The sequence below is a fragment of the Lutra lutra genome, chromosome 1, assembly GCF_902655055.1.
Source record: "Lutra lutra chromosome 1, mLutLut1.2, whole genome shotgun sequence".
In the NCBI taxonomy this organism is placed as follows: Eukaryota; Metazoa; Chordata; class Mammalia; order Carnivora; family Mustelidae; genus Lutra; species Lutra lutra.
Window position 1 is genome coordinate 15,335,849 of NC_062278.1, and position 27,803 is coordinate 15,363,651.

The window sequence follows — 27,803 nt, forward strand, 5'->3', positions numbered from 1 at the left end:
GTTGAGCTACTGAAGCAATGCGATGCTTTCTAACACCACAGTGAAACCAAATAATTGGATACCATGATGAATTCGAAGTATTACAATTTTGATGGTGTTAGGATTATGATAAGTGTGAAACAGTAATGCCATGTTCCTTTTGTCCATAGGCCCGGTGGGATGGTCTGACTGGGCGTATCACCTTCAATAAAACTGATGGCTTGAGGAAGGATTTTGATCTGGACATTATTAGTCTCAAAGAAGAAGGAACTGAAAAGGTAACCTTCTCAATAATAAATTTCGGAATAAAATAAAGAGCACTGTTTAAGCATTTTAATTGTACCCACAAATAGCAGAGCGATAAGATGATTCTCTTAGCATGTTCATTTATGGCCAGTTTTTTAGCTCTCTCTCCCTACTCTGCTGATAGATGCTGACATGCTAGTTTCTGAAATTGTATGTTATTAATAGCAATGCTAACATTCATCTAGTGCTTAGTTTATACAGCAGGCATGATTACAGTATTAAATACATATGGCCCTATGGGTAAACTGTCATTAGCCCCATCTCTCAAAGGTTTTAGGAAATTATGTTTAGATGTGGAAAACAAGGAGTTTGTCAGTGATTTATCTATGGAATGGTTTCCAAGTTCTACTCAGCAATGAATTTTAATTGCACTTCAGATTGACAGAGGGACAGACTAAAGTAGGAGAGAAAGGGCTTACTAGAGCCTTGATTTTAGGAGGAAATAGGCCAAAAAATCATTTTCATGCTGTGTTCTGATCTTAGGATTATTTTAGTTGTAATTCTCAATCTCTCAAAGTTCCAAGTTCCATAGGAGCTCATGCAGAGTAATGCAAATGTGAACTATTTAGTTAAATAATAACAATAATGATAAAAGAACTTGGCTCCTTGGTGTATTTTATAATAAAATTTTATTATTCACAATTATGTACTGGAATTAATTAACACTTATATTGTGAAGATTTTTGCCCTTTAGGACTTAAAGGAGAAAAAAAAAAAAAGCTTTGAAGCCCCCAAAACAATCATCTGAAAATCAAAATTCTGTAATCCAACATTTTTTTTTTTCACTGTAGTGGACAAGAAGGTACGTTTCCTATAGAAGAGTACCTTTGGCAACCAGTTACTTACTTAATTGAAATGTTTGGGTTGATTTTAAAAATGAGATAAGATTTCCATTTATGTTCTGTTTCTTTTGGTAACTAAAACATATTTTTTTAAGGTCCTGACTAGGCCCCATTCCTAAATAGCCTAATTAAAACAAACAAAGATTAATTAGGCTGAATGTAATAGATGGTGACCACTGGTGTGGAAATGTTTGAGGAAAATTATTAGTTTGCAGCTCGGAGGGTACACATTATGTGCACAGGTTCCCATTTTGAAAATGCCCTCTCTTCCTGGCTCTGTCTCTCTGCCTCTCTCTGTGTCTCTGTCTCTGCCTCTCTCTCTCTCTCTGGCTTTTCCTGGCCCTCTCTCTATGTCTCTCTGTCTGTCTGTCTCTCCTTCCCCCCCACCCCCGTCTTTCCATCTCTCTGTCTCTTTCCCTGGGGTCTCTTCACTTGGATTTGCTGGTTTGTTAGTTTAACACGTCTGACAGAGCACGAGGCACCCACCTCGCCTCCATCAGGGCTGTGGACACAAAAGAAAAGAAAAGAATATTTTTAGGGACTGAAAGCTTCTAATGGCTGTTTAAAAAAAAACAAAAATGTCTGCTCTTCTATGCATGCCTCTCTCCCCCCTCCACTCTGTTAATGTATAGACGTGAATGGGGAAGAAAAGCTGTTAAGAAAACATCACTCTGGCTCCGACGTGTGATGAAAGAGACAGAGCCATCATTGTGCCTTCACAGCTATTTATACACAGCAATATTATGCACACTCCATTGGTGTTTTCCCATCAAAGGCAAAATCAAATTAGATGAAAGTGTTTTCTCAATTTGTTTCTTATCTCTTCATTGTTTGCAATAACTTTTCTTTCCTCAGGTGACTTGGGCTCCATTCCTGGAAGGAATGACTGGGCCTTAAGGGAATGGGGAAGCCAGCCCATCTCTCTCAGGAGTCATGGGAGAAGATGCCCAATCTTTTCATGTCAGCCTCTCATGAGGTCCACAGAGAAAATTGTTTAAAAAAGAAAAAAGTCCCATTTTTTTCACTTCCACTCAAGTTCCTATTGCCTGGATGCACATAATCAAAGAACATGTCATCAAGTGTAGTGTGCTTTCTACTTGCTTAGCGATAGTGTGTGCATGAGTGTGTAGATTGATTCTGCTTATGGAAATACCTTGAACAGGCCTTCTTTAAGAATGATGAAGACCCTTTCACTCTGCAGCAAAGCTGTACAAATTAAAATGATCTTTATATGATTTTTTTTTATGTGGGAAAGGAAAAGTGAACATCGGGCTGTACTACTAAGTGGAAGTAACTTCTGTGGGACCCAAGTACTTAGTTCATCTCTTTACTGTGTTCAGGTTTTATGTGCAAGATAAATTAATGTGCAAGATTCCAAACAGTGGGTGGGGAATGTAACACACTGAGCGCTCACACACCTTGCTACCTTCTGGGTTCCATGCTCCATTTTAATTAAGTGCTATTTTTATTTTTCCCTCCGAAAACCAAGGCTGCTGACGAAGTGTCTAAACACTTATATAAAGTGTGGAAGAAGGTTTGTACTCGGACAAAAACTGCAGGAGCTCTGGGAGTGGGGTGGGGAATGTGAGAGGAGAAGCCTGCACCTTTCTGGTTTCGCCCAAACGGTAGATCTCTAATTGCAGTTTAGAGGCAATCGTCTATGTAGAGAACGGGGAGATTGAGTATGTTGTCTCTCAATAACATGACTCATGAATTGAAAACACGCTTGAGATGGATTAAATAGTGATGGATTAAATATTCCCCCCTAAATTATTTTTGTTTCTTCCAGGCAGGATCAGTCCTAGTTAGCACTGAAAGCAGGTTATTGCAACAGAAGCAGACACTTGTCCATTTATATTCCTTTTCAAATCACTAAATATTTTCCCTACGAGGCATGAAAACAATAGATGTGATCCATCAGACTGTTCAGATAGGCTAAGACTCAGAAGGCTAGGATAAGACATCTCCCTCAAAGTCACCGCCATAAAACAGGAGCCATTTTCAGAAATTCCCTTCTCTCAGGAGATATCTTTGTTTTGCGTAGGATCTTTGTCAGTGCATATCGTCTGGCAATTTGTTTCAGAGCCAGTTTCCAGAGGACAAAAACATTAGAGACTCTGGAAGGGAAATGAGATTATCTTGTAAATTCTAACACCCCCTATTTCATAGTTTATTGTACAATATCATGTTGTCAATGAATGCACACAGATTTATTGTATAAGCAAATGTTAGACATTAAAAACATTTGGATCCAGAAAATGTCCGACTGATATGCAAACATTGTCATTTGTTTTCTCTCTCTCTCCCTAAACCTAATTGCTAAAATATCTAATGATTGATGGGTGCAACTTGACTTACTTCAGGTTGTTCAACTTGAATGGTTTTGTCAGGTTTGCTTTTATCTTGCAAATGATCATTTAAGCCGTGGAAAGTGTAAACAGTTTCTCCTTGTGGTCCACAACTTGACTTTCTTTTGGTAGTACTCAGTAGATGAGTTCAAAAATGTCCTTTTAAGTTTAAAAAATGTTAAGTTTAATATCCATGTTTTAATCTTCAATGAATCAGACTACCAAAGGCATAGAGAAGGCAATCTCGTTTCCTCATTGCTAATAAATAGACGAACCTAACTGGCCCCCAGAAAGAAGCTTATTCCACTAATCCAGCTTGAGACTCCAGGCACTTTATGCAATGTTGAATTAATTCAAACCAAATATCCTAGGGAATGGAATCCAAGCTCTGAAATTACATGCAGGGGAGGGGAATGTCCTCTATTTGTCACTAAACTGCAATCATCACCCCCCACTTCCCAGGGATACAACATCATGCCTTTGTACCTCTTCCTTCTTGCTGACCTAGCATTGCCCACATTGTAAGTTGCATATACTGTGGTGTGCTGTTTTGTGTTATGACTGCTCATCAACAATTTACAGTAACCCGAGCACTGGCACGTAAGATCCATTGTCCTTTTCCAACAAGACGCACATTCAAACTCCCAAAGCTCTTTGAATGCTGACCTTATTGAGTATAGAATAGTCCACCTGCATTTTTTTCCCAAAAGAAGATGTAGCAATCTTTCCAAAGTCTGTAACTAAAATATGTGTTCATAAGTCTCATGGTACAAGAAACTGACAAGTCTTTTATTTTCTTTCCTAAATACTTGATATTTCACTCAGCAATTTTGGATTTTGACTTTATGTGGATCACTCTGTAGGTCTGGAAAATGGATGCTAGTCACTCTCTGAACCCCCTTTTGTTGTATCACTTTTTTAAAAAAGTTTGCTTAACGTCATTTGGGCACTCATTTTCAGAAGCTTCCCTTGCTTGTCCTAGATAATAAATGGCTGCTCCCGCATGCCTGTTTACAAAGTGAAAGAAGGCAAGACCAGACAATTTAGCTCTTGAGTGTTCCTCCCCACAAATAATTGATCCACCCTCTTCTACTTCTCACTGGCAAATTACGGCTCTCTGCTTTTGCTCTATGGTTTGAAAATTGAGGTTCTGCTTCCTGGAGGCATTCCTTCAAGGTCAGAGAACAAGACTGAAATGCTAAATGCCCAGGCATCTGGTTAACTGTATCCCTCCCTCCAATGCACAGAACTCCTGAGATCTTGTTTCTTTTGAAAGAGACATTCATTTGCTGATGTGTCCATTTAATTAACAGGTAAAGTCAGTTGACTACTTATCTTCAAAATACACACATACACATGTACACACACGACTTCTGTTTTGCTGGTTAAACATTCAAAAACAGAAGGCTGTGGTCGTTCAAACTGCATATGTATACTGTCTACTTCCCAGGAATAACCTTGATACTCTTTTAGTCCAGATTTAAAGAGACCTCGGTTACACAGATAGTAGGAAAAAACATTCTCCCTTTCTCATTTCATGGAAGAAAGTTCACACTGAATGGGACTCTGGGACTCAGTTGATTGGAAATGCTGCAGCAATGATATCTGAACTGCTCACTTTGGGTTGGGCTGGTAAAAGAAATAAAAGCCAGACATTAAGCTGTGGGGTGCATTTGTCCACAGTTTCAAGTTTGTATGTTAAAAGAGAATGATATTGTGAGGCCATTCAACACTACCATTTTCAAATATTAGTATAGTTCCTTCAAACACACTTGACATCAATAGAAATTAATTAAGAGAACACATTCCATCACTTAACAAATTGGTTACAAACACAGTTATTTTCTCCACTTTTCAATACTTAATTAAGTTCCATTCTCCCCAGTGCCTAAATCGAGTTTTAATTAGAATTATAGCCACAGAGCAATTTATACACATCGTTCATCAAGTTAGAAGTCAATTGCTCACAACCTAAAGTAGAGCTTTGGATGAAAACCAGGTGTGTCTAGCTGAGTTATGTTTCCTAAAAACAAAGGTCTTTGTTTCAAAAAAGTGGAAGAAGAAGTACACATTGGGAAGAAAGAGCAGAAAAAGTTGTCCCCTTTTCCTGAGTTTAAAAACCAACCAAAGAAATCTGAAGATTCTTCAGTTCACAGATGTTGTGTGCATTGGCTGTGTTCTATGACAGGTATCACCCTTGACGGTGGAAAGACTAAATGGTTATTAAAGGTGCTGTCCTGTATCCCAAGCCTGCATCTAGTAACCTCATTACAGACAGACTCAAACTACTTCCAAATACAAACACTAGCTCGAAGCCCCCATTAATCTAGACCTGTCTCCCTATCTCATTGGCCAATTAACTCTTACTAAGCATAGAAAGAAAACAGTGCCATTGAAATAGTTCATACTGATGTGTGGATGTGTGATAGCTCTTGAAACTTCCTCAAAAAATTTACGTGTCTGAAAAGAATATTTGTCAAGCTAAATGAATTTCCAGCTGCTATATTTAGGCAATAAATCAAAGTAAAGAAGTAGAAAAGGAAAGAAGAGGCATAACATTCCCACTGGTGATATTTTATTTAATCATCAGAAAAGCCCTCCTTCCTCCACTTTGCTGATGAGGAATTGAGGCACAGCAGGGTTAATGAACTTGCCCAAGGTCACACTGCTGGGACATTGCAAAGCTAAGAGCTGGACAAAAGTCTGTCTGTAATGCTCATATTCTGCCCAGGCAGGCAATGTCCTCCCATTAGGAGAATATATTCAGGGATCAAACATGGGTCTACCCCAGCCTATCCCAGAGTCTGTCCAAGTGTTAGTGTTCCTCAATTGCTCTTGTACTTCATGGCTTCTCTACTTAATTTGCCTCTAAATTAAAATAAATAAATAAATAATTTCACTCACAATCCACATTTTTTCACAGCAGGGCAAGCTTGAAGAAGTTACTGGGGCAGCTATTCGAATGTCCTTTATTATCAATGTTTGTGTAGCTCTTAACAATTACCAACACTTTTACGTGCACCTTCTTATTTGGTCTTCTCAATATCCAGATGACGTACTTTATAGTTAGAGAACCAAAGCTCAGAAAGGTTACCAGCTTGCCCAAGGTCCTGCAGATGTTAGCTTTGCCTGCATTTGAAACACATCTGCATTCTGTCTGTCTCACCAGGCTGGCGATAAATGCCTACAGAAAGCTTCAGATAAACAGCTTGGTTCCCTGAGGCTTTTCTCCTAGGTTTCTCCAAAAGCTAAACAAATCGATGTACTTCTTTAGAGCCTACAAACCCAGGAGTGACTTGGCCACTGGAGAAAACTGTGGGTCATTAATTTTTAAAAGAACATTGGGTTCCACTGACTAGTAATCACCATGGATGGTTCTGTGATAGATCAATGAGCAATAAGAATGAAAACCCTTGCTGAAGGAGTTCATAGTGCAGTGCACAGACATAACAAGTAAACAGAAGAGTAATAGGCACCCCTGCCCAGCACTGACTCCTCAATGAAGACAGGGTCAGTCTACTGTTCCTCCACACTTTTTTCTTCCATTTATGTTTTTCCCTTTTAGATGCCCTATCTCTCCATCATCCAGCTAGCTCCTTTCATCTCATTCCTTATAAATTTTACAGACACCAATGGTACCACTTTGGCAATGTGAGGTTTGTATCACTAGAACATAAGCTCTACCAGTGAAGAAAGCTTTGTTGTTTTGTCCATTGCTACGTCCTACAATGCCCAGAACAAGGCATGGCATAGAGTAGGTGCTCAATACATACATATTGGAAGAAAAATCTGATATTCATTTAAGAATTATTTATTTAAAAAAGAACAGTGAGCTTAATATATTAATAAACAAAAAGACCTCTCCCCACTCTATCCAAAATGGCACTAATTTTTCCTGTTCCCTGTGCGCACTCGTTCCTTTGTTGTTCATTTTCCCACCGTGAGTGGCTTCAGTGTCTTCTCCCCAGACTCTAAGCTTTTATGTCCATTCCTGGTGTAGAAGGGGCCTCGCTTTAATGTAAATGGGGTCACTGACAACCAGCAGCCTCTGATGTATTATGTTCTGTGTAGATTGGGATTTGGAACTCCAACAGTGGGCTTAACATGACCGATGGCAATAAAGACAGGTCCAACAATATCACTGATTCACTGGCCAACCGGACACTCATCGTCACCACCATTTTGGTAAGTAGACTGAGTGGAATTCAGGGTCTTCTCCATACTCCCGCCCTAGACTTTGAAGAATTCTTCAGCTATCTTTTTCATGCCAACAACTTTGCCTGCAAATGTCTATTTTTAATTAGGACACTAAAAACTCATGTTTGTATGCACCTATAATTGCACTGAATTAGAAGCTTCCTGCAATGTTCTGCATTATCTCCCACCTTCAATCCTTTCTCAACTCTGCCCTGTTCCACTCTCTGGCCCCACTCAGCTAGTCTCCCTTGCTGCCTGGCTGCTGGTTGGTTTCGTCCAAATAGACACTCTGGCAAGAGACCAAGGAAGTAGGGAAAGAGAAGTAAGAACATTTTACTCCTGCCTCCAGTGGTTTTCTCAGAACCTCTATACTTCATAACCACAGTTTTTATTCTGTCAGTGATCCTGCTTCCAGACCTCTGCTGTCTTGGATTCCAGGAGCACTATTTCCTCCTGCCTGCCTTAGCCCTAAGTGCTACAAGCTTCCTGATTATTTTGGTTCCTGGATGTTTATACCTCACCATTCCTCCCACCTCCATTCCTATTGGCTCCCTTTGCCTTGTTCACACCTCTCTAAATAACCCCTTTACTAAGAAGTTTTTCAAAACCCAGGTGAGGGGACTTTCTGCTTCCAATTAGAACCCTGATCATACCCCTATCCAGTCATTGTGTATCCACAGGTTGTTCATTTTTTCTCTTTTCCAGCCCTAACCCAAAGAATAAAAGCCAGGAGTGGCCACCTCTAAAATCTTTCAGACATTCCTGCTTTATTTGATTCAGTCTATAATGATAGACCAATTTATTTCTGAAACCATTAACTTCTGAGAATTGTTCATCCATAATAAAAATAGTTTTGTTTTTCTGGTGACTACTTTCCCAGAAACCAACTCTTGGAAATGTAGAATTTTCTATTTCTAACAGTTTGTTTGAGGATAAGCCTAAATGGGTCTTAAATGTCTGGGGGAGAAATGTATGAGAAGTTAAAGGACATACCAGTAATCTAGTAACTATCATATGTTATAAAATAAATTTTCATTTAGCCAAATGAGAATAAGGTTAAAGGTGGTAGTAAGGAAATGCTAATTATTCATGGAATAGGGGATTTATTATGTAAGCATATAAGCAAAGAATTACCAAATATAAGATTTGAAGTATTTGAGTTCAAATAAGAAGACAGAACTGATAAGAAGACATAGAAATAGTCTGTGTATAAGATACCCTAAAGAAAACCAATGAAAATACGTAGATAAAAGTGAATAGTGAAACTGAAATGAAATTTAACTGAGAGATGAGGAAATGAGAATATTTAGTAGTAGGTAGGAAGTTTGAAGAGTAAGAGGCCGTAGTTGCTGATTTAAATTTCCTTTTTGTTTGTAGACAAAGCTCTCATAAAAGCCAGGAAAGAGGGGGAACATGCAAGGAAGTCTGGGTGTGGGGATAGATGAAGGCCAGACACCCAGACATCTGGTCCTTCATTGCTGGACCTCAACGGTGTCCTCAACTGTGTCCCTATAATACTAGTCACTCACAGCCCTGTCCTCAGCAGCGGAGGAAAACAGTCTCATTCACACGCTGAAGAGGGAAAGATACTAATATGGGAAGTGTTCTGTATTGGTAGAGGGTATAAGGAAAATGAGTTTAGGGAAGGCAGGAAGGTGAGTGACTAACTTCCTTACTCTGAAATCTTAATAATCATTTTCAAATATTTTATACTTTCTGACCGTGGATGAAGGAAATTCTGCCTTCCTTATAACAGGGTTTTCCTATTTGATTTGTTTCGTATAGGAAGAACCCTATGTGATGTACAGGAAATCTGATAAGCCTTTATATGGAAATGACAGATTCGAAGGTTATTGCCTGGACCTGTTGAAGGAATTGTCCAACATCTTGGGTTTCATTTATGACGTCAAACTTGTCCCTGATGGCAAATACGGAGCACAGAATGACAAAGGAGAGTGGAATGGCATGGTTAAAGAACTTATAGATCATGTAAGCAGCAATGCATCTTTTATCTGTGTGTTTTAAGTCTCTTACAAAATGCGTAGCAAGAGGTAAAAGAGAAAAAAAACGATTGAGTCGGGGTCAGAAGAAATGTCACGTTTTTTTTGAACCCTAATAATGGTTTAAGAAGTAGGAGAAAACAACAAGGAAATGGAGTTTGCTTACATAGAAGGGCAAGTAAGGACACAAACTGAGGACAAAAATTTATAGGTCCGTTTTTCATGCTGAAGAATAAACCAGAGTGATTCTTACATTGGATAATGAATTCCACAGTTTGCAGCTTAAAGTCTCATCTTGTCAGCTGGTTTTATGACCAAGTGACTCCTTCCTTGCTTGGCTCACTGCCCTTTTTAAAGATAACCCCCTGCAGCTTTTTCCTCCATTTAGTTCCAGAATGTATATACGTCTGTCTGTTTGTATTTCATACCTTCTGGTTTCTCTTTGCTAATAAATACTATTTCACAAGAACAACTGTGTAAATCAACTGTTTTTATGCTAGAGCCAATCATTACAGAAGCTTCTTGCATGAGAAACATTTGGAATTGAGAATTATAGATCAGGAGGACCCAGGAAAGTCCAGACATTTGCTGGGAAGTGAGACAACTAAGACAATGATTTTGAACTTGCTTTTGCAGAAGGCTGATCTGGCAGTGGCTCCGCTTACCATTACCTATGTTCGGGAGAAAGTCATTGACTTCTCCAAACCCTTCATGACACTGGGCATCAGCATTCTCTACAGGAAGCCCAATGGTACCAATCCGGGAGTCTTCTCCTTCCTCAATCCCCTGTCTCCTGACATTTGGATGTATGTGCTCTTAGCCTGCCTGGGAGTCAGTTGTGTACTCTTTGTGATTGCAAGGTAAGTTTGAGAACTACTGAATTTACAAAAACAGATTTAGGTCAGTCTCATATTATCACGTGTGCTCTAGACTAGGTGAACATAGGTTAAGAACTTTAAATGTTATTTTAGTTTTGCCTAGTGCTCTATTCTGTCAAGTTCTTCCTCAAAGGCTGTGCTGTGAATGAGTATCTTCTGATTTTTTTTAATAAAGATGCTTTTAAAAGACAACAAGAAGATAATTTTTATGTTAATTTAATCGTCACAGTATTTCAGGCAGCATAAAATGTTTATTTACCTATTTTCCCTGAATTATATTACAATAAAGCAACAGCTCAGCTAATAAATCTAAAATGTTTCAACAGGAAGAGAAAAATGGTGTCCAGACACTTGACCCTTGGAATATTCCATTACACAAAACAGAAAAAAGGTTAGCTAGGAATTATTGTAGCAAATAAGAAATACTGGGTGAAACAAGATTGCATAATCCTCAGGAACAAAGAAAAATACTTTGAAAATTTGATAAAATCTATTTTTAAAATCTTTAAAGAGTGAAAGAGCATTCTAGAAATAACCATGAAAAAGAAAGATTACTAACAGGTAAAGTCTAGAGGCATGAAATATTTATGTTACCACTGATGATTCAGCTTAGCTTTTATTTTCTGAGATAACTCTATATTTAACCATTCCACTTTACACAATTCTTCAAAGGATCTTTATACCTTTCAGTAGATTATATTTTCTAAATACCTTTGATGCTGAATTTGAAACACAGCTATTTCATCTTTCTGTTGGCTTAAACATTTGATATCCCTAGATAGACCATGTAAAAAAATAATTGCTTTTGTATGTTCCCCACTTGTTTTCAATCTTTTTCATCTTTCAACAAAACTCAGCAAACTTTTTTCCCTGATCAATTTTTGTTTTCCCTCCAGGAATTTCTATGAGATATATTTCTTCATGCCAGCTCTCTGTCATTGTCCACTCTCTGGTTTTGATTAATGCCAGGTAACTCTTTCCCTGGCATAATTATAAAGCTAGCTTGGGAAAATAACCCAGACAAGAAAGTCTTAAAGATGCTTGAGACACACAGATACAGTCAAACTAAATAAATATGTGTGCTCACATGTGGTTATTTATACATTCAATATAAAATAAATGTTTTCTCCCTAATTCATGCCTTATAAAGTGTATCATTACAGATCCCAGGTCATTTTCCAAATTTTGGCCAAGTATTAAGCTACTTTAAATAATGACCAAAGCTCTCTTTCCATAAGTCTACCCACAGAAGATAATATATTAATGTGTATGTGTAGTGATACTGTGTTTTGATACTTTAATGTTCTAAATCAGTAGTTCTCAACTAGGAGAGATTTTATCATTCAGGTAATATTTGTCCATGCTCCAAAAACATTTTTTTGGTTATCACAACTGAGGATGGAAAATGCTACTGACATAAAGTGGGCAGAATTCATGGATGCCACTGAATACCCTATAGTATGCAGACAACTCCCAACAAAAAACAGTAACCTCAAAATGTCAATAGCACCAAGACTGAGACACCATGCTTTAAAAAATTAAAGAAGATGTTGCTTTGGGTATCAAATTTTAAAAGATAATTTGCTCACCTTTGGAGGTGCATTTCTTATTACTTCTTAGTAAGTGAAATTAATACTGCCATAGAATGACTATATAATAAATGGCCACTTGATGAACATTTGAATGAGGAATAAGAAATTTTGCAGACTCATTGTTCCATTCTTCTGTTCTGGGGCCCACATTTGTTGGGTGACATTGGAGACAGCAGAGCAACCAAGCGGCAGAGGGACATGGGTTTCCATCTCACCCAATCTGCTGCTCTGTCTAAGCAGGGATGCTGATGAGTAGAATAAGCAAGACAATGCTGATGACCAAAAATGCTATTTATCATACTGACTTGATCATAGCCAATGGGAGACAGAACATGTAAACAGCATTCTGAAGTTCTTTCAAGAATACAGGCTGAAAGTACTCCTTTCCACCTGACCCCAGCTGTGCCTTTAAATTGCCTTATTTTCATCATCAGAATATGTCAGAATAATGTGACATTCAGTCATTTTCCCCTCCTCATTTTGACTCTTTATCAGCAATCAGTGACTCAGAGCCCTGTATTTTCTGACTTTATTCTATCTCTATTAGGAAAGCAGCCTCCCCAATCAATATTATCTACCCAATATCCCTACTCACCAACAGCACCATTTATAAACCAGATCTTTGTTTAGCTTATTCTCGTTGTCTCTCATGGCCTTCCTTCTCATTCTGGGTCTTAGAAAAGTGGGATTGTTGCAAACACCGTTATGGTGGAATGGGGCGGGGGGAAGCTCCCTGCAGTGCACAGGTGCACCATATGGGGATCCAACTATATTCATCTCTACACTCTTGAATACATTCCTACTTCCACTGCATAAAACCCTTAAATATATTTTGGAGATGATTCCCAAAGACAAAACCCTTGTTGCATAGATGTGCCAATTTGCTTTTACTTCCCACCACCATAGTTTGAGACAGTGAACTTGGTCACTCTGCACCAAGAAGCAAAGATGTGAGACAGCTTTCCGCTACCACCTTTGTGGGTTGTCTTCAGAGTTAGTGAAGTAGAAATAAAAAATGTAATCTCATAATCATTGTTAGCTCTGGCGAGGTTTTTGAATTTGTGTTTTGAAGTATATCCTTTTATATCTTTTTAAAGGGGAAAAAAATAAAGCCCATCACTGCATTTAGGCTAATGGTCTCACTAGATAGATGTTTAAAAATCATTTCCTAAACTGAATTGAATTCATAAAGTTAGACAAACTAAAGAAAGCTATATAAACATTTAAGTTACTATGACTTGTTTAGTTATGATGCTAAAAATGTGCATGTCAGGGTTTTTGCTTTGTGGTTAACATTTTTTAAATTACTTTTTGAAAAACATTTAACCCCAAGGAATTATGTCTATCATGAACACACAATTTAAATAAACCAAATATCCAGATATCACATCTGCTTACATTTTATGATTTATGTTTATTTTGTTAAAAATGAACATTTTTAAGTTGTCATTTAGTAAAAAAAAAAAATTAAGAAAACTTTTGACTATAATTCTAAAGTTATAATACAAACCCAACAGTTATATCACAAGCTCTGTCTTTTAAAAGATGAACCATTCTCCCACTCCTTGATGCAGCCCAATATCCATTCCCAGCCATAAAAGAATCCCTTAATTAGAGATTTCCAGTCTCAATATTGTTTTATATTTCCCATTCAAGTAAAAGCTTGGTATATATAAACATAAACCCAAAATGAACCTTTACATTTCAACATAATGTTACTCTTTTACATGCAAATTTTGACACCAATGCTAAACCCATTTGTCCCTTTCTCTGTCATTTTACTAAAGATCAATATCAATTGGGAATAACAGCTTCAGAACATCATTGGTGCAGGTCATCATATACTAATTTCCCCCCCAGCTTTCCTGATGCTGACACTGCTGTCTCACTGGCTATCTTTAAGCAGGCACTAGGCATTTCAAGCTGAAATTTCTACATCCAGGCAACAGGTAGACCTATTTTATCATGAAAACCCAGTGTCTTTCAGCACAGCGTTCTACTGACACTTAATATCCCTCCGTCCAATGCAAATCACTCAGAATGCTGGAGAGAAAGAACTTAAAATATCTTTGCAGAGCAGGCAGAATCATACTGCTGTTTAGACAGTTTTCCTTTCTGCCTTAGAAAATTAGATTAATTGTTCACTTAGAACTGCAAAGTATGAAACACTGACACAATACCGAAAGCAACATTTCAAAGAGGAAAGTGGTGAGCTTGCTGGTGGGAGCATAGACGAGGAAGAAGTACCTGAATATCAGGGGGGTTAGTGGTTGCCCCATTTTATGGTCTGTTGAGAAATACTCCTTGTGAGTGCATAAGATTCCTAATTTATTGCAATTAATATTTTAAAATTATTGTACAAGTGACAATGATACTGTTTAAGTAATGGTATCTTTACTGTGCTTACTGTTTCAATTAGTGGGTTCATTAATACTGATATTCGTTTCTTCAGCTCAGCAAACTACTATGGTTAGAAGAGTGTATAAATTCAAAACTTAATTATATTGTTGAAACAGTAATTAAAATGTATTGGCACGGCATTGTCAATTACAGCTATATTCATAAGCTTCACAGGAACCAGCACTGTGTGCCCTGCAGCTGTGGAGGAGGCACAGTCATGAGTTGGATACCATTACTGTGGGGTAAACCATGAGGCTATTATCCCTGTACCCATAAGACTTGAGGAGACATTGTACACTTTCCAGAAGGTGTCCAGGGGGGCTAGAGAATGGTTTTTCATTGAGAGGAACTGTTTGCCCAGTTCTTTGTGCATGATTCATAGTGTGTCCTGCTTTTCACTATAGATAATGTATTCACCTTAATCCTGGTTCTCCCCATTGTGTCAGTAACCTGCTATTGTTTACTGCTGAAACCTTATGGCTGGAGAGCATTCCATATGTTCCCATCGGTTTTATGGGGTTTTAACATTACTCTAATACTCCTGCTTACATTAAAAGAACCCAGTGGCAAATGGCAAAGTTTCCAGTGCTAAGAACTATGGCATTTTAAATCATTTCCAGATCCTTTGCAGAGCATCTGCTAATGTCTCTTTGGGGAAATAAGTTCCTTGGCAAGATACCCCTACAAAATAACCACAGAACAGGCAACTCCTTGGGCTATAGAAGTCAGACAGATGTTTGGGAAACAGAGAAAGAACCAAAAGTCTATCCAGTTCCCCAGATTTTTCTTTTCACCCATCCCAGAGATATCTGGATTCCCTCTTGTTTACTAATAAGGAAACTGAGGCCAGGGAGGTTAAGTGACTTATTCAAGATCAACTTCCTAATTCACTAGGGCTGCTGATCAAGTGACTGTAGCCCATCATTCTATAAATAAAAACAAATCAAAAGGGAATCTTGAATGTGACATTTCCCAGTGAGACATGCTATGGAGTTAACACTGAGGAATCACTTCCCCCATCCCTGGGCCAGGATACTTCTAAGTTTAAACTTCCAGTCTTTAATGTGCCTGGATGGCTCAGTTGGTAGAGCATGTGACTCTTGATCTCAGGGTCTTGAGTTCAAGCCCATGCTGGGTGTAGAGCTACTTAAAATATATACATATACTTCATCACTTCCTTTAAAAATTATGATTTTTCTTTCCATATATGTAGTATCCTAAAAACAAATTGAATATACCCCAAATATAGTCCTTCTTTCTGTTCACTTTTTTGCCCTTGCAGTTCCTTTGGTGCATTATGCAATCACTAAACCACATCCTTCTTTTGAGCATCTGTCCACAGATGCCCCCTGAAGGCAAGTCACCCCTCTTCTTTGTGTCCCCCAGCAGCTAGCAACACAGTGTCTTGACACTATAGTTGGGTAAATACTTGGGATGAGTGAACCTTTCTTTACAGTCCAACTGGCTGTTCAGTAAAATGAAAATGAATTAAAACTCAGAAGAATTCATTAGACATAGGTCAGAGAAATACAATTCCAGCTGACCAAAGCACATTGCCTAGAAATAAGAAGTTTGGTAAAAATAATGTCTCACATCTCCTTTGAACCTTGCCCACCAAAGCTGTAAGTTGACGGATATGGCCTTTAATGTAATGGTTTGATGCTTTCACCATTAATTGTTGGGTTTTCTGCATTGTTCAGCAGGTTTTGCTTGGTGCCTCATGTATATATCTGATGTTTACAGACTGTTTCTGTTAACTACTACAGGTTTACACCTTACGAATGGTATAACCCCCACCCATGCAACCCTGACTCAGACGTGGTGGAAAACAATTTTACTTTACTAAATAGTTTCTGGTTTGGAGTTGGAGCTCTCATGCAGCAAGGTACATCGGTTGCCTATCTTTGTCACATGCATCCCACAGTCTGCTGACAGGCTTTGTTGCTGGTAAACTCCACCATAAAGCTGGAGGGTAGGCTGAAAAACCACCTTAGGAATTAAAAAATACAACCTGACTTCTGAGTCAGTTCTAAAGATAGCAAAGATAAAATTATGACCTGAATGTAAGTTCTTGGCTATATTTCTAAAATAAGACTTTATATCCAGCAATACAAATTTTCCTAGAAGGAAGTAATGGTTAAAATACCTTAGAAATTAATTACAAAGATGCATAGATGGAAGCATCAGACTTTTCCTTTCCAACCATAACTCCATGAGCCAGGGGCTGGAAAGGAATGGAATTTGAATCGTTTGAAAATTAGGTTGGTTTACATTTTTCCAGTAGCTGATGGTACCTAAAATGGTCACCTAATTACTACTCCAACAAACCCTACTGGGATTCATCCTCGCTTGTAACTTTTTGAAATCTCCCTCAGTTGGTAACCATAGCAACTGTAAACTGTAAAGGTGGCAGAAATAAAATTCGAACCATAGAAATGTAACATATTTTATATATTTTCTATGATATGGGGGATTTTGATTTTGTTGGGGAAGGAGGAGGGAGTCATTTTAACCTTTGGAAGAAATCCAGCCCTTTTGTGGATTCAGCTTTGAATCTAGGGGTAGGGTCTAGAAAAGACATCCCAAGATTAAATGCATTAATTTAAGAAAATTAAAAGTTACAGATGCTGTCTTTTTTAAAATAATCTGCTCATTTGACAATACACTGAAATAAATTTGCAGAGGAAAATTCAAGGAGGATATATATTAAATATGAACCTTGGGCTTCTCATGAGGGAGTTTTTACCATACTACTTGAAATGTTTATATTCTGTGGTTATAAACAAGAGGGAGAGAGGAAAACACCGAATATTTGAGAAAAGTAGGTAAATTCTCTCATCAGGCAGTTCAGTGGCTTATCGGGCACTGCTGAATATTTACAGACATAGCACGGAATTTACTAGAAATCACTTGCATAAATTTAGAGGGAAACACAGAAGTGTAAGTCCTGTGGGAAAACCCACTGGAAACCATACAGTGCTTTACCAGTGCCTTTAATTCTTAGGGCATTTATCTCAGGAGCAATTACTATGAAAGAACCTGGAGACCAACTTCTCCTAACACACACACCTTCCCTATAGCTTGCTTCTGTGTACCATTAGAATAGAAAAATGTAGGTGTGGAGTCCACAGAGCAATCTGTGCATGCACTTGATGCAGCAAATCCATGCAGGTAATGAGCCTGACTGCCTGGGTCATGGGAGTGCACCCAGCTCCCCAAATTCTGTTTCATATTCTCTTTGGAGTTTACCATCATCCACAGCAGACCGTGGGATGCAGTGTCTGCTAGTTACCACTACCTTGGGTACATGACAGTCAGCCCCAACCAGACTCTGCTTGTTTTTCAAGAAGTTTAAAAATACTTGTCAGCCGACATAAATATTGTCATATACAAATTGGTGGTGGTATTGATGACTGTTTAGTGCATCTGTCCTTGGTGTGTGGCATTGGACCAGGTAGCTAACTTCTCTATCAACTGTTGTGCTCTCTCTTGCTAGCAGAAGCTTGTCACTGTACTCAATTGGAAACCATCTTGTTTCATTTCTTTTTTAATGTGATGATCAGACTTTCTCTTTTCTACAGAGCGTGAGCAAAGTCTGGATCAGGATTGGCTGTCATGTCTGCCATAAAAGGCACTAAAGAGACTTCAGCAAGTATTGTCTCTCATCCCAAATATTTTCTAATGATGTTTCATTCGACTTTTATTGCTTACATAACTTCATCCTCTCCAGTTTCAAACTTAGACAAAAATCATCTCTATTTGAAGAAAGCCATTTCTAAGTATTTCAATTAACGCTGAAAATCATGAAAGTCACAAAACTGTGTGTAAATAAAAAACACAGTGAAATGTCAAGAAATCTAATTTGTACCGTAGACCAAGGGTTTAAAATGTAATCTGAGTAGATTTCTACTAGTTATTCTTTTTTAGTTTTCTTGAAAACTAAAACTTCATTCACAAGTATATTTATTGTAAAGTATGATAAACTTATATTTTTTCTGATTAAATTTATATTATTTGTACATTTATATTATTTCTGATTACTCAGTGGTCCAGTTTTGCTGCCACATAATACATAATTATGCAAGTAATAAATTACTACCTTATCTTTTCATGAATGCAACCAAATAACAAAAGGATAAATTTGCAGCACAAAATCTATACCTATAAGCTAAGAAAATATACCTATTAACTGTACTACTTACTTCCCATGGCTATTTTATGAAATAAATGGTATTTTAATGATAACAACTAAAGATCTAAATAATATCACATTGCCAAAAGGTTGCTAGATCAATTAAGTACAAAGATATGAAATAACCTTGGGCATTAAGCATACGCAGTCACCCACAGGCACATAAATCCCATTAAACCACAAGATTAAAACAACAGCAACAAACTATCCCACTAAAGCCTTGGAGGCAATTTAATGGAAACTATTATAAATCTGTGTAATATTACACACCCAGACTCATACGAACAAACAAAAGAAGGAAATACAAATTGCAATGAAACTATTTACCTCATTAAAAGAGAATAAAGCTCCCAGATACGTAAGAGCATTAGGAAAATGTATCTGTTAATTCAAAACCCAGAAACTCTGCCAACCTTGATCTGCTTATCATGAGCCCAGCTGGCTTTGATTTCATGAGCATTATGTGTGTCTGTTTATAGATTAAATTTTAGTATAAACTCATTTATCTGTGTTCCCCATTCCATCTTAAGCCATTAACTACAAAACTCCAAAACATCCAATCAGAATAGTGAAAGAATCTTTGAAAACAGATACTTCACCTGCTGAACTTTACCTTTTAGATTTTTATATTTTCCACTTTTTAACTGATGATATAAACTCACCATGCCTCTAAGTTCATGGAGGAAATGCTAAGTACAGAACCCATGGTGAATTTCAGCAAGGATAGTAGCCCAAAATCCACCCATGAATGAGTACAATTGGAGTGAACCCTGCATCCCCCCATCTGCCCCTTTCTAATTCTACTACTAAATGCATAGTTCAGGTTGACCAACAGTTTTGAGCTGGAGAGTTTTCACAAATGTTTACCATTTGTGTTGGTAAACTTGGCCCATATACCCTTTCTTTTAAGAGAGAAAGGTTCTCTCGGTAAACATGTTACATGCCTCCCCATGTTATCTTTTACAAATAATAAACATCAGATGACATCTAAACATGTAAGTTTACCAGGAAGGGCCCCTTTCCACCTGAGAAATATCCAGTCTTTGAAGTATAATAAAAACAAGCACTTTGGGGCACCTGGGTTGCTCAGTTGGTTAAGCATCTGCCCTCAGCTCAGGTCATGTCCCAGAGTCCCAGGATCAAGCCCCCATAAGGGGCTCCCTGCCCAGCAGGAGTCTGCTTCTCCTTTAGCCCCTTAACCCGCTCTTGTGCTCTCACACTCTCTCTCTCAAATAAATAAGATCTTTTTAAAAAATTTTTAATAAATAAAAATAAAAATTAGCACTTTAAACGACAACAGTATGCTTTTCAGTGAATATATTCTTCTCAGTCACACAAGAATATACATTAGAAAAAAATAATTTTGACTTTAAAAGTAACATAAAACAATGGAAATTGATTTATCTACTGTCAAGTGTAGCTTTATCCTATTTCATTTGATTGTAAAATCCTAAAGTTTTGTTAAAGTATATGGGACAAATGGCATAATATGTTAATTTTTTATAAAAGTTTCTCACATTCTTTAATCTTTAAATCAAAAATTCTTCAATTAAAAATAAGTTAGTGTTTCAAAGCTTTCATAGTTGTACAAAGACTGATAACATTTTATTTCACATAATAAGATGCATGTCAGGTAGTTTAGTAAAAGCCCCAAAGTCTTGGAATTGACTTTTTAACAAAAACAAGTAAATAAACCCAAATCTAAGCAATTAAACTAACTCCATAAATGTTAGACATGGAATAGCTCAGGGTTAAAAAAATTCAATACCATCGAATGTTGATAAATTATATTTTAAGCAATAGTTGCAATTAGTGATAAAAGATCATTTAGATGTTGCTCTATTTTCAAAAAAAACACTTCTATTTCACCTACACACAAAAGAGTCCTTAATGGTTTTATAATGTTTATGACATAAAAACACATTATCTCCCTAGAGTAGTGTCAAATCATGAGTCTTCCCTCTTCTCTTAACTCTGTTTAACACTCTTACTCTGGTGATGCCATCACAGGATCAGAGCTGATGCCTAAAGCTCTATCGACCAGAATAGTTGGAGGGATATGGTGGTTTTTCACCTTAATCATCATTTCATCCTACACTGCCAATCTGGCTGCCTTCCTGACAGTAGAGAGAATGGAATCCCCCATAGATTCAGCCGATGATCTGGCAAAGCAAACCAAGATAGAATATGGGGCGGTAAGAGATGGATCAACAATGACCTTCTTCAAGGTAAGAAACTGACAATGTATTCTCAAAGGTTTTCTCACACAGAGAGGAGGGGAATGAGGAATAAAAGAGTCTCTCGAAAAAAAAAGAAAGAAAGAAAAAAAAGATGTGGGAGGTTTTGTTTGTTTTTTTAATTAAACTTATAACAGCACACTCCCATTATAAGGAACCCATGCACCCTCAGCAGTCAGCATAAAGCAATTTCTCTGCCCCCTCTAGCCCCAATTTATTACACTGAGATCCACAGATCAGTATTTTCTTCCTTTATACAAAAAAAAAGCTGTTTTCTGAACGTAGTCCTACCACCCATTAACGAATAACTCATTCATGAAACCCGTAAAATAAAGATTCCTTAATCTGAATTTCTGATAATCAGAATACAGAATACTTGAATGTCATTGTTTTGTTCTTTATGGTCTGTATTTAATGAGATAGAGGCAGATAATAAATCAATGTGTTGATACTGGAATTTATTTGGAGATTTAGAACAACAACAACAACAAAAATCCCTGGGGATGCCAGTCAAATATTGTATCTGCACCAATGAGGACAGTGCCCCCAGAGTGGTCTGAAGCTTTCCAGTAGCCAGGAGTGCCTTCCAAAGCACCAAAGGAGAATTAAGTTAAAGTCAATATAGTTTTATTGTCAAGTATATTTCATTATTCAAGTCTTTTTAATTACTTACTTAGAGTAGTGCAACTGATTTCTGCCTTGCTTATGGAATAAGCCTTAGTACTTTTATTATGAAATGCCAGATGCAATAAATAGCTCCCTGGAGTCGGGGCTAGGGGGGATGGATTTCAAAAGATACAGGGAATTGTAGAGATAGCAAAAACACCTTAGAGATCATGAAGGTCAACCCTTCAGTTTACTAATGAAGAAAACAAAATCTTCAGAAACTAAATTATCTTTCAAAGTCACAAAATTGATGCTAGACAGGGATGGATTAGAACCTTCTTTTAACTGTTCATGTGAAGAAAAAAAAAAAAAAGAAAAATAGTTGTGCAACCAAAATAAACTCTAAAAAATACACCTGTGCCAAGGTTGCATACCTAGCTAACCAAAAACGAAGTGGTCACCTCAAGATTGAGTAGACAAAAACTGAGGAAGAATATTAATTTAGAACTAAAAAACCTAAGGGTGGGAAAAATGGGAATACTTCTTTGTACACCAGTATTTGTTCACAAACATAGGTACTACCTACGCAGTAAATTTTATTAATCAATTAATAATGATTAATAAATAAAAATTACTTTGCTTTAAGTACTTTGTTTAAAATTACTCTGTTTTAAAGTCCAGAGGGTTATTGAAAACAGAGTAACATGAAGAGTTAGGATTTGCTTTTCCCCTATGTTAGAAAAAGATGATTTTAAACATTCTTTTCGCTTTAAGAAATACATCATTGATTTAGTAACTGTATAAAGTGTGGTGATTGTTCCCTAGACAAGTGTTGTTTTAAGGACAAGTGACATTAAATATATGGCTATCCAAGTTTATGAAAGCCTGGATTTTTGTAAAATCAATAGTGTGAAGAGACAGAAGTTACCTCAAGCTAGTAATCTATCATGATACTTGTCAGAAACCAGAAAAGTTACCTGCAAGGCATAAAGGACCAACGGACACTGCCAAAGTAGAACTGGGTATGTCTGAAAAAATATCTGAAATGATTTACCTCTTTTACCAGCATCAAAAAGTTTTAAAGTATCAGGAAGCAGGTAAGTAGAGGCAGAGAAGAATCTGCTACCTTCTGGATGTATACTACAAATATAGAAGAGGGAGAGGCTGCCTGTTGCAAAGGCGATAGACCCGACTTTGCTACTGTGCAAACAGGCCGTGTATTCACAAAGCACCGCTTAGCCTCGTTTTGATCTGTTTCTGCTCACATCTCTTGCATATCAAGGGTACCAGTCCCCATTTTTCCAGCAGGACCCATTGCAGTATGTTGGGTAGTGTATTTCCCTACAACAGTCATGTGCCACTCTCACAACTTCTGCTCCCTGGGCCTCTTCAGAGAGGGCAACTGCTTGCTCCTTGGCCCTGAAAATGAGGTACGAATTAAAGTGGTTTCTCAGGTCACCAGGCAAAGGATGAGTCAATAAGCATCTCAGGGAGAAAGAACGTGATGGTTGTACTAACAGCAATGAGAATACCAGCATGCGGAGGACCCTGGCTCATGGCCACACACTCCGTTTGTAAATGCTCTACATATATTATCCCATCTGATCCTTATAAAGACCTGTTGAGGCGAGGACTAATATTACCCTCTTATACGGAAGAAAATGAGGCACAGCTCAGTAAGTATCTTTACCCATACTTACAAAGCTGTCAATAGAAGAGCCAGGGTTCAGCCAAACTTCAGAGTGCTACAAGGTAAGCTCCTTGAGGGTAGAGAATTGCTCTGTTTTGTTTGCCATTACATCCCCAGAACTGAAAACAATGCCTGGCACATAGTAGGCACTCAGAGAACATGTTTCAAAAGATGAACAAATCCAGTAATGAATTCTAAGACAGACGGAATTCATCAGAGGAGGGAGGGACAAAGGGGAAAAATTAAATAAATTTAATTAAAAAAATTTAAAAAATTTCCATTCTGACTCCTATCCTGAAATACTACAGACCCGGTAGCTTATAAAAAACAGATATGTGTTTCTCACATTTCAGGGGGCTGGAAGTCTGAGATCAGAGTGTCAGCATGGTCAAGTGAGGTCCCTGTTACAGGTCACAGACTCTTCATTATACCCTCACATGGTGGAAGGGACAAGGGATCTCTCTAAAGCCTCTTTTATAAGGCACTAATCCCACTCATAAAGCCTCCATCCTTATGACTTAAACACTTCCCAAAGTCCTCACCTCCTAATATCAGCATCTTTGTGGGTTAAAGATTATCATATGAATGTGAGGGGGGACACATTCCGACTGCAGCAGGAGGGATAATAGAGACCCACACAGGAAGAGATACTGTTTCCATGTTCCTCAATTTACAAGTTAGCTTGCAGCCGGGCAACCCTATTTATCAGGAAGGAATTTACCTGCAAAAAAGAGAACAAGGACTAAATCCGATTTAGTTTTCCCCTTGAGGGAGGCAAGCTGTCAGAAAGCTTCAGAGGGATACACAGGGTTTTTAAGCTGGATTATTCCACAAGGGAAAGAAACATTCCAGGCTTTTGGCTCTCAGGTTAGTTCCACCTTGAGTCACTGAGTGACAGGAGTTAATAGTCAAAAAACTCAGTCCTGAGCCAGGTCTTCATTATCATTTTACCTCTGCTGTGCCGTCGGGTTTCCCTCCCTCTTTCTCCTAATCAAAGACAATATCCTCTTGGGTTGTTGAATGAATAAGGAAAACCACCTTCCCCCAGTCTATCCTAGCACATTCTGACCCATTGTTGGGTCATCAGCCATTTGCTCAGATGGGTCTCATCTCCGCTCAATCACAAGGAAACTTCTAATAAGAAGCATTTCCTTATTACACACAGTGTAACTTGAAGTGCTTTTGTTCCTGGGGGAAGGGATACATATATACATCTCCATCCCTTTGGCAACATCCAAATGGTAAAAATCTGTCTCTTTGCTTTCAAGTTGATTCTAAATTGTTTTTACAGCTATGGAATAGGAAATAGCAAAAAAGAACTATAGAAATTATCCAAATCCATGAAGACACAAAATACACCAATCCCTCCTATCTGGTCTCTGAGTCATAAGCATTTAGAGAAGTTCCTCTTTGAAAAGTGTAGCCAGAAGTTGCTCACTAAGATTTTAATCAAAATCCATTGGCTTTTTTCCCTAGACTTTTCTATTTTTGCAGACAACACAACCCCAGGTTTCAGGTTTGGTTTATTTTATTTTCAACATGAAAAACAACAACAACAAAATTTAATTTTTTAAAGTAGCTCAGGTGAAATTGTACTACCATGTGAATTCAGGTAAGGCCGAAGGAATAGATTGACATTTATTAAGCAAGTGCTGGTCAAGGTGCTATGTGTCTGGGACAGGAGAGGCTGAAGCAGTTTTCCTTCCCTGAGTCATTTGAACATAGAACAACTACATTGGTCATCAGGGACTGTATTTACACAAGAGAACTAGGATTAAATCACAAATTCAATTCCACATGCATTCACTAGGCTTTAGATGGACAGCTAGAATTTGATATTGTCCATATAAAAAGGAACAACTCTTGGTTTTGTGGCCAAGGTCACGTGGCTAATGATGCTTTTTAAGCATCAGATTTTCTCAAGGTCATCAGCACTTTGAGTCTTAAAGTCTTAAGCACTGTGGATGATATAATACCCATTTGGTCAAAGGGCCTCAGTTACCACTAGGCCAATTACCAAGACAAGGTTAAAGAGAGACAGGGTATTTGTTATCAACCATCCAGGGACTGTTGAAGATGTGTGAGAAAATTCTCCAAATATCAGGGGATCTTTTATTTCTCCTTGTCAGGCTGTCAATTAGTAAATGGAATTTTTTATAAGTCAATGTTTTAATAATTCAGAACTTCAAGACACTTCACTTATGAGAAATTTTCAACAAACTCCCTTTTATTTTCCACTAAGAATAGTACTAATTAATACTATGATATTAACTATATTGGTTTCTCAGCTGTCTACAGAAGAATTGTTTAGTTCTTTCTATTTTTCCAAAAGCACGAACAGTAAAGATTTTCCATGACCTCCCAAACCCCTCAGACCACCACCAGAATTGTAGGAAGTACAAAGGTCAGTCAGTTCATGGCCAAGCTGTGGACACAGCTTGGGTGTAACTTCCCAAGGTTGACATAACCTATTTCCTCTTTTATACTTAAGTAAGTTGACAGCAAGGGCATCCAGCTGCAGTTTCCCCTTTCATAATGGAGCACAAAAACACTAGTTTCTCCATCTCTCATAGAAAGTTAGGAAAGTGTGAAAACTCTCTTTTTTATCCTTGATGTAATTTGTTAATTACCTTTCTGAATAAATGGAGTAGTCTAAACTCTAGTTTTATGATGACAATTTGGCAAGTCACATTTTTTTTTTCCAGTTGAAGAAAGCATTGTCATAAAAAGTCTAAGAACATTTTGAGGCCTGAATAAGAAGGATTTTCCAATGCCCCTTGCAAACCAGCATCCAAACAGGATGATGGTGCTGGTCCATTGTTCAGAGATTGAGGATACCAGCCCATCTCCTCAGGAAATACACCTAACACTAGTTGCGGGGCTATGATTTAAAAGTTATGGTGAAGTGCTTCAGAGTGCCTGCTCTAGAGCCAGACAGCATAGCTTCAAATTCTGACTTTACCACTTATTAGCTACCTAGACCTTGGCAAGTTCTTTAAGCTGCACACCTTGATTTCCTTTTCTATTTATTGAGGATAATAGCTAATTCATAAGATTATTTTAAAGAATAAATGACTAAATAGGTTATGTGTTTACAGTACCACTTGGCAAATTGTAAACAATCAGGAAGTCAGATATTATTATAATTTCCACCACCGTCATCACCATTAGCATTCAATACTCACCCCTAGCTATTACTCCTACCTTTTCAGTCTCAGTGAATTTAAACAAACAGACAGACAGACGGACAGGCAAAAAAACTCTATGTTGGTCTTTGATCGACTCTCTTACTGTCAGTGATGTCTGGAAGGTGTGCCTTCTGCTAATGGGCAGAGGAGTTTAGAGAGAGTGCCTGTGCCCAAGATCTCAAAGACCTTCAGAGGCGAGGCCAGACAAAAACCTTAGTTTTTGGAAGCTTTCTTAGGTACATACATGGTGTTTGCAGAGGAACAATTTCCAGATGGTAGATAGCCATCCAGATGGTAAGGCTGTCCTTAGAATTCAGCTGAGAAGCAGAGTAAGGTAGTTCAGAAGGATTCATTTCAGTTTATATGTTTTCTAGGATCCCCAGTCATAGCTCTAGTCATTGCACATGAGGTTGGCATTGTAAGAGGTAGGAGGGAGACAGGTATAAAATTGTGTGCAAAGCTAAAGACCTGAAGTGCAATAAAGAGAAAAGATGCATACAGACCTGTTAAACACAAGGCAACAGGTGGTTTAGGAGCATGTCTTGTACAGACAGGAAGTGGTATGAACAGAAGTCCTTGTGAGCCAGAAGGGCAGAAAATACTCATGTAAGAAATGTTTCTCAGTAGAAGCTTGCCTTGTAACACATTACGTCCTCTCAGACCCAAACTAGAGGATTACACAGATTATATCATGATTCTCTCTAAAAAGACTTGGATAAAATAGGTTTAAAAAAATCATAACAGGCTTGTCATTTCTTGCTTTCATGGTCTAGGGACTTTGGACTGGCTATGGGAATAAGGGACTCTCTAACCTTTATAATCTCCTTCCAGGGAGTGGTTAGGAGCTGTCATCAACACCAAAGACATTTCAAGGAAGTTATTGAGCACCACACCAATGGAACTGAAGCAATGAGCCATTATGGGGAGACAGATTTCAAACAGAAATAGTCATACAAGGAAGCACAAAATGAAAGACATTTCTCAAACTTCTCTGCATAAGAAGATATTAGCTTGTGTTTGAAAGATTCAGCTAATTTTACCACTAGTACCCAAAATGCTAAGTCCCCATATGTTAAAAATGTATCTGTTTGGGAAAAAAAATCCATGAGGTCAATTAAAGTTAGCCTTTTTCAAATCCTGGTATATTGCCTGTAATGGACAAATCTTTAACTCTAGACAGGAGAAAAGCATGAAAAATGTTTAGCAAAGGTGTTTAAATCTCACTGAGGGAATTTTTTAAAGGGAGCATATGAATTTTTAAAACCTGGAAGATTCTGCAAATGTCATAACATTCTATCAATTCAAGATAAGAGCACAATCAGCTGCAATGATCATATTACATACATTT

General features: G+C 37.8%; 1 protein-coding gene across 3 annotated transcripts in view; it reads left to right on the plus strand.

Moving 5' to 3' along the window:
• Nucleotides 1-27,803, plus strand: part of GRIK1 (glutamate ionotropic receptor kainate type subunit 1) — a 395,219-nt gene that overhangs the window by 338,726 nt on the left and 28,690 nt on the right. For 2 of the 3 annotated variants that reach the window (XM_047721195.1, XM_047721214.1), the window contains exons 8-14: nt 150-257; nt 2,617-2,661; nt 7,547-7,660; nt 9,458-9,661; nt 10,309-10,532; nt 16,309-16,427; nt 20,745-20,962. In XM_047721195.1, coding sequence (XP_047577151.1) covers nt 150-257; nt 2,617-2,661; nt 7,547-7,660; nt 9,458-9,661; nt 10,309-10,532; nt 16,309-16,427; nt 20,745-20,962 — 1,032 coding nt within the window. The remainder of the gene's footprint in view (nt 1-149; nt 258-2,616; nt 2,662-7,546; nt 7,661-9,457; nt 9,662-10,308; nt 10,533-16,308; nt 16,428-20,744; nt 20,963-27,803) is intronic. The other variant, XM_047721204.1, reaches the window with a different exon arrangement.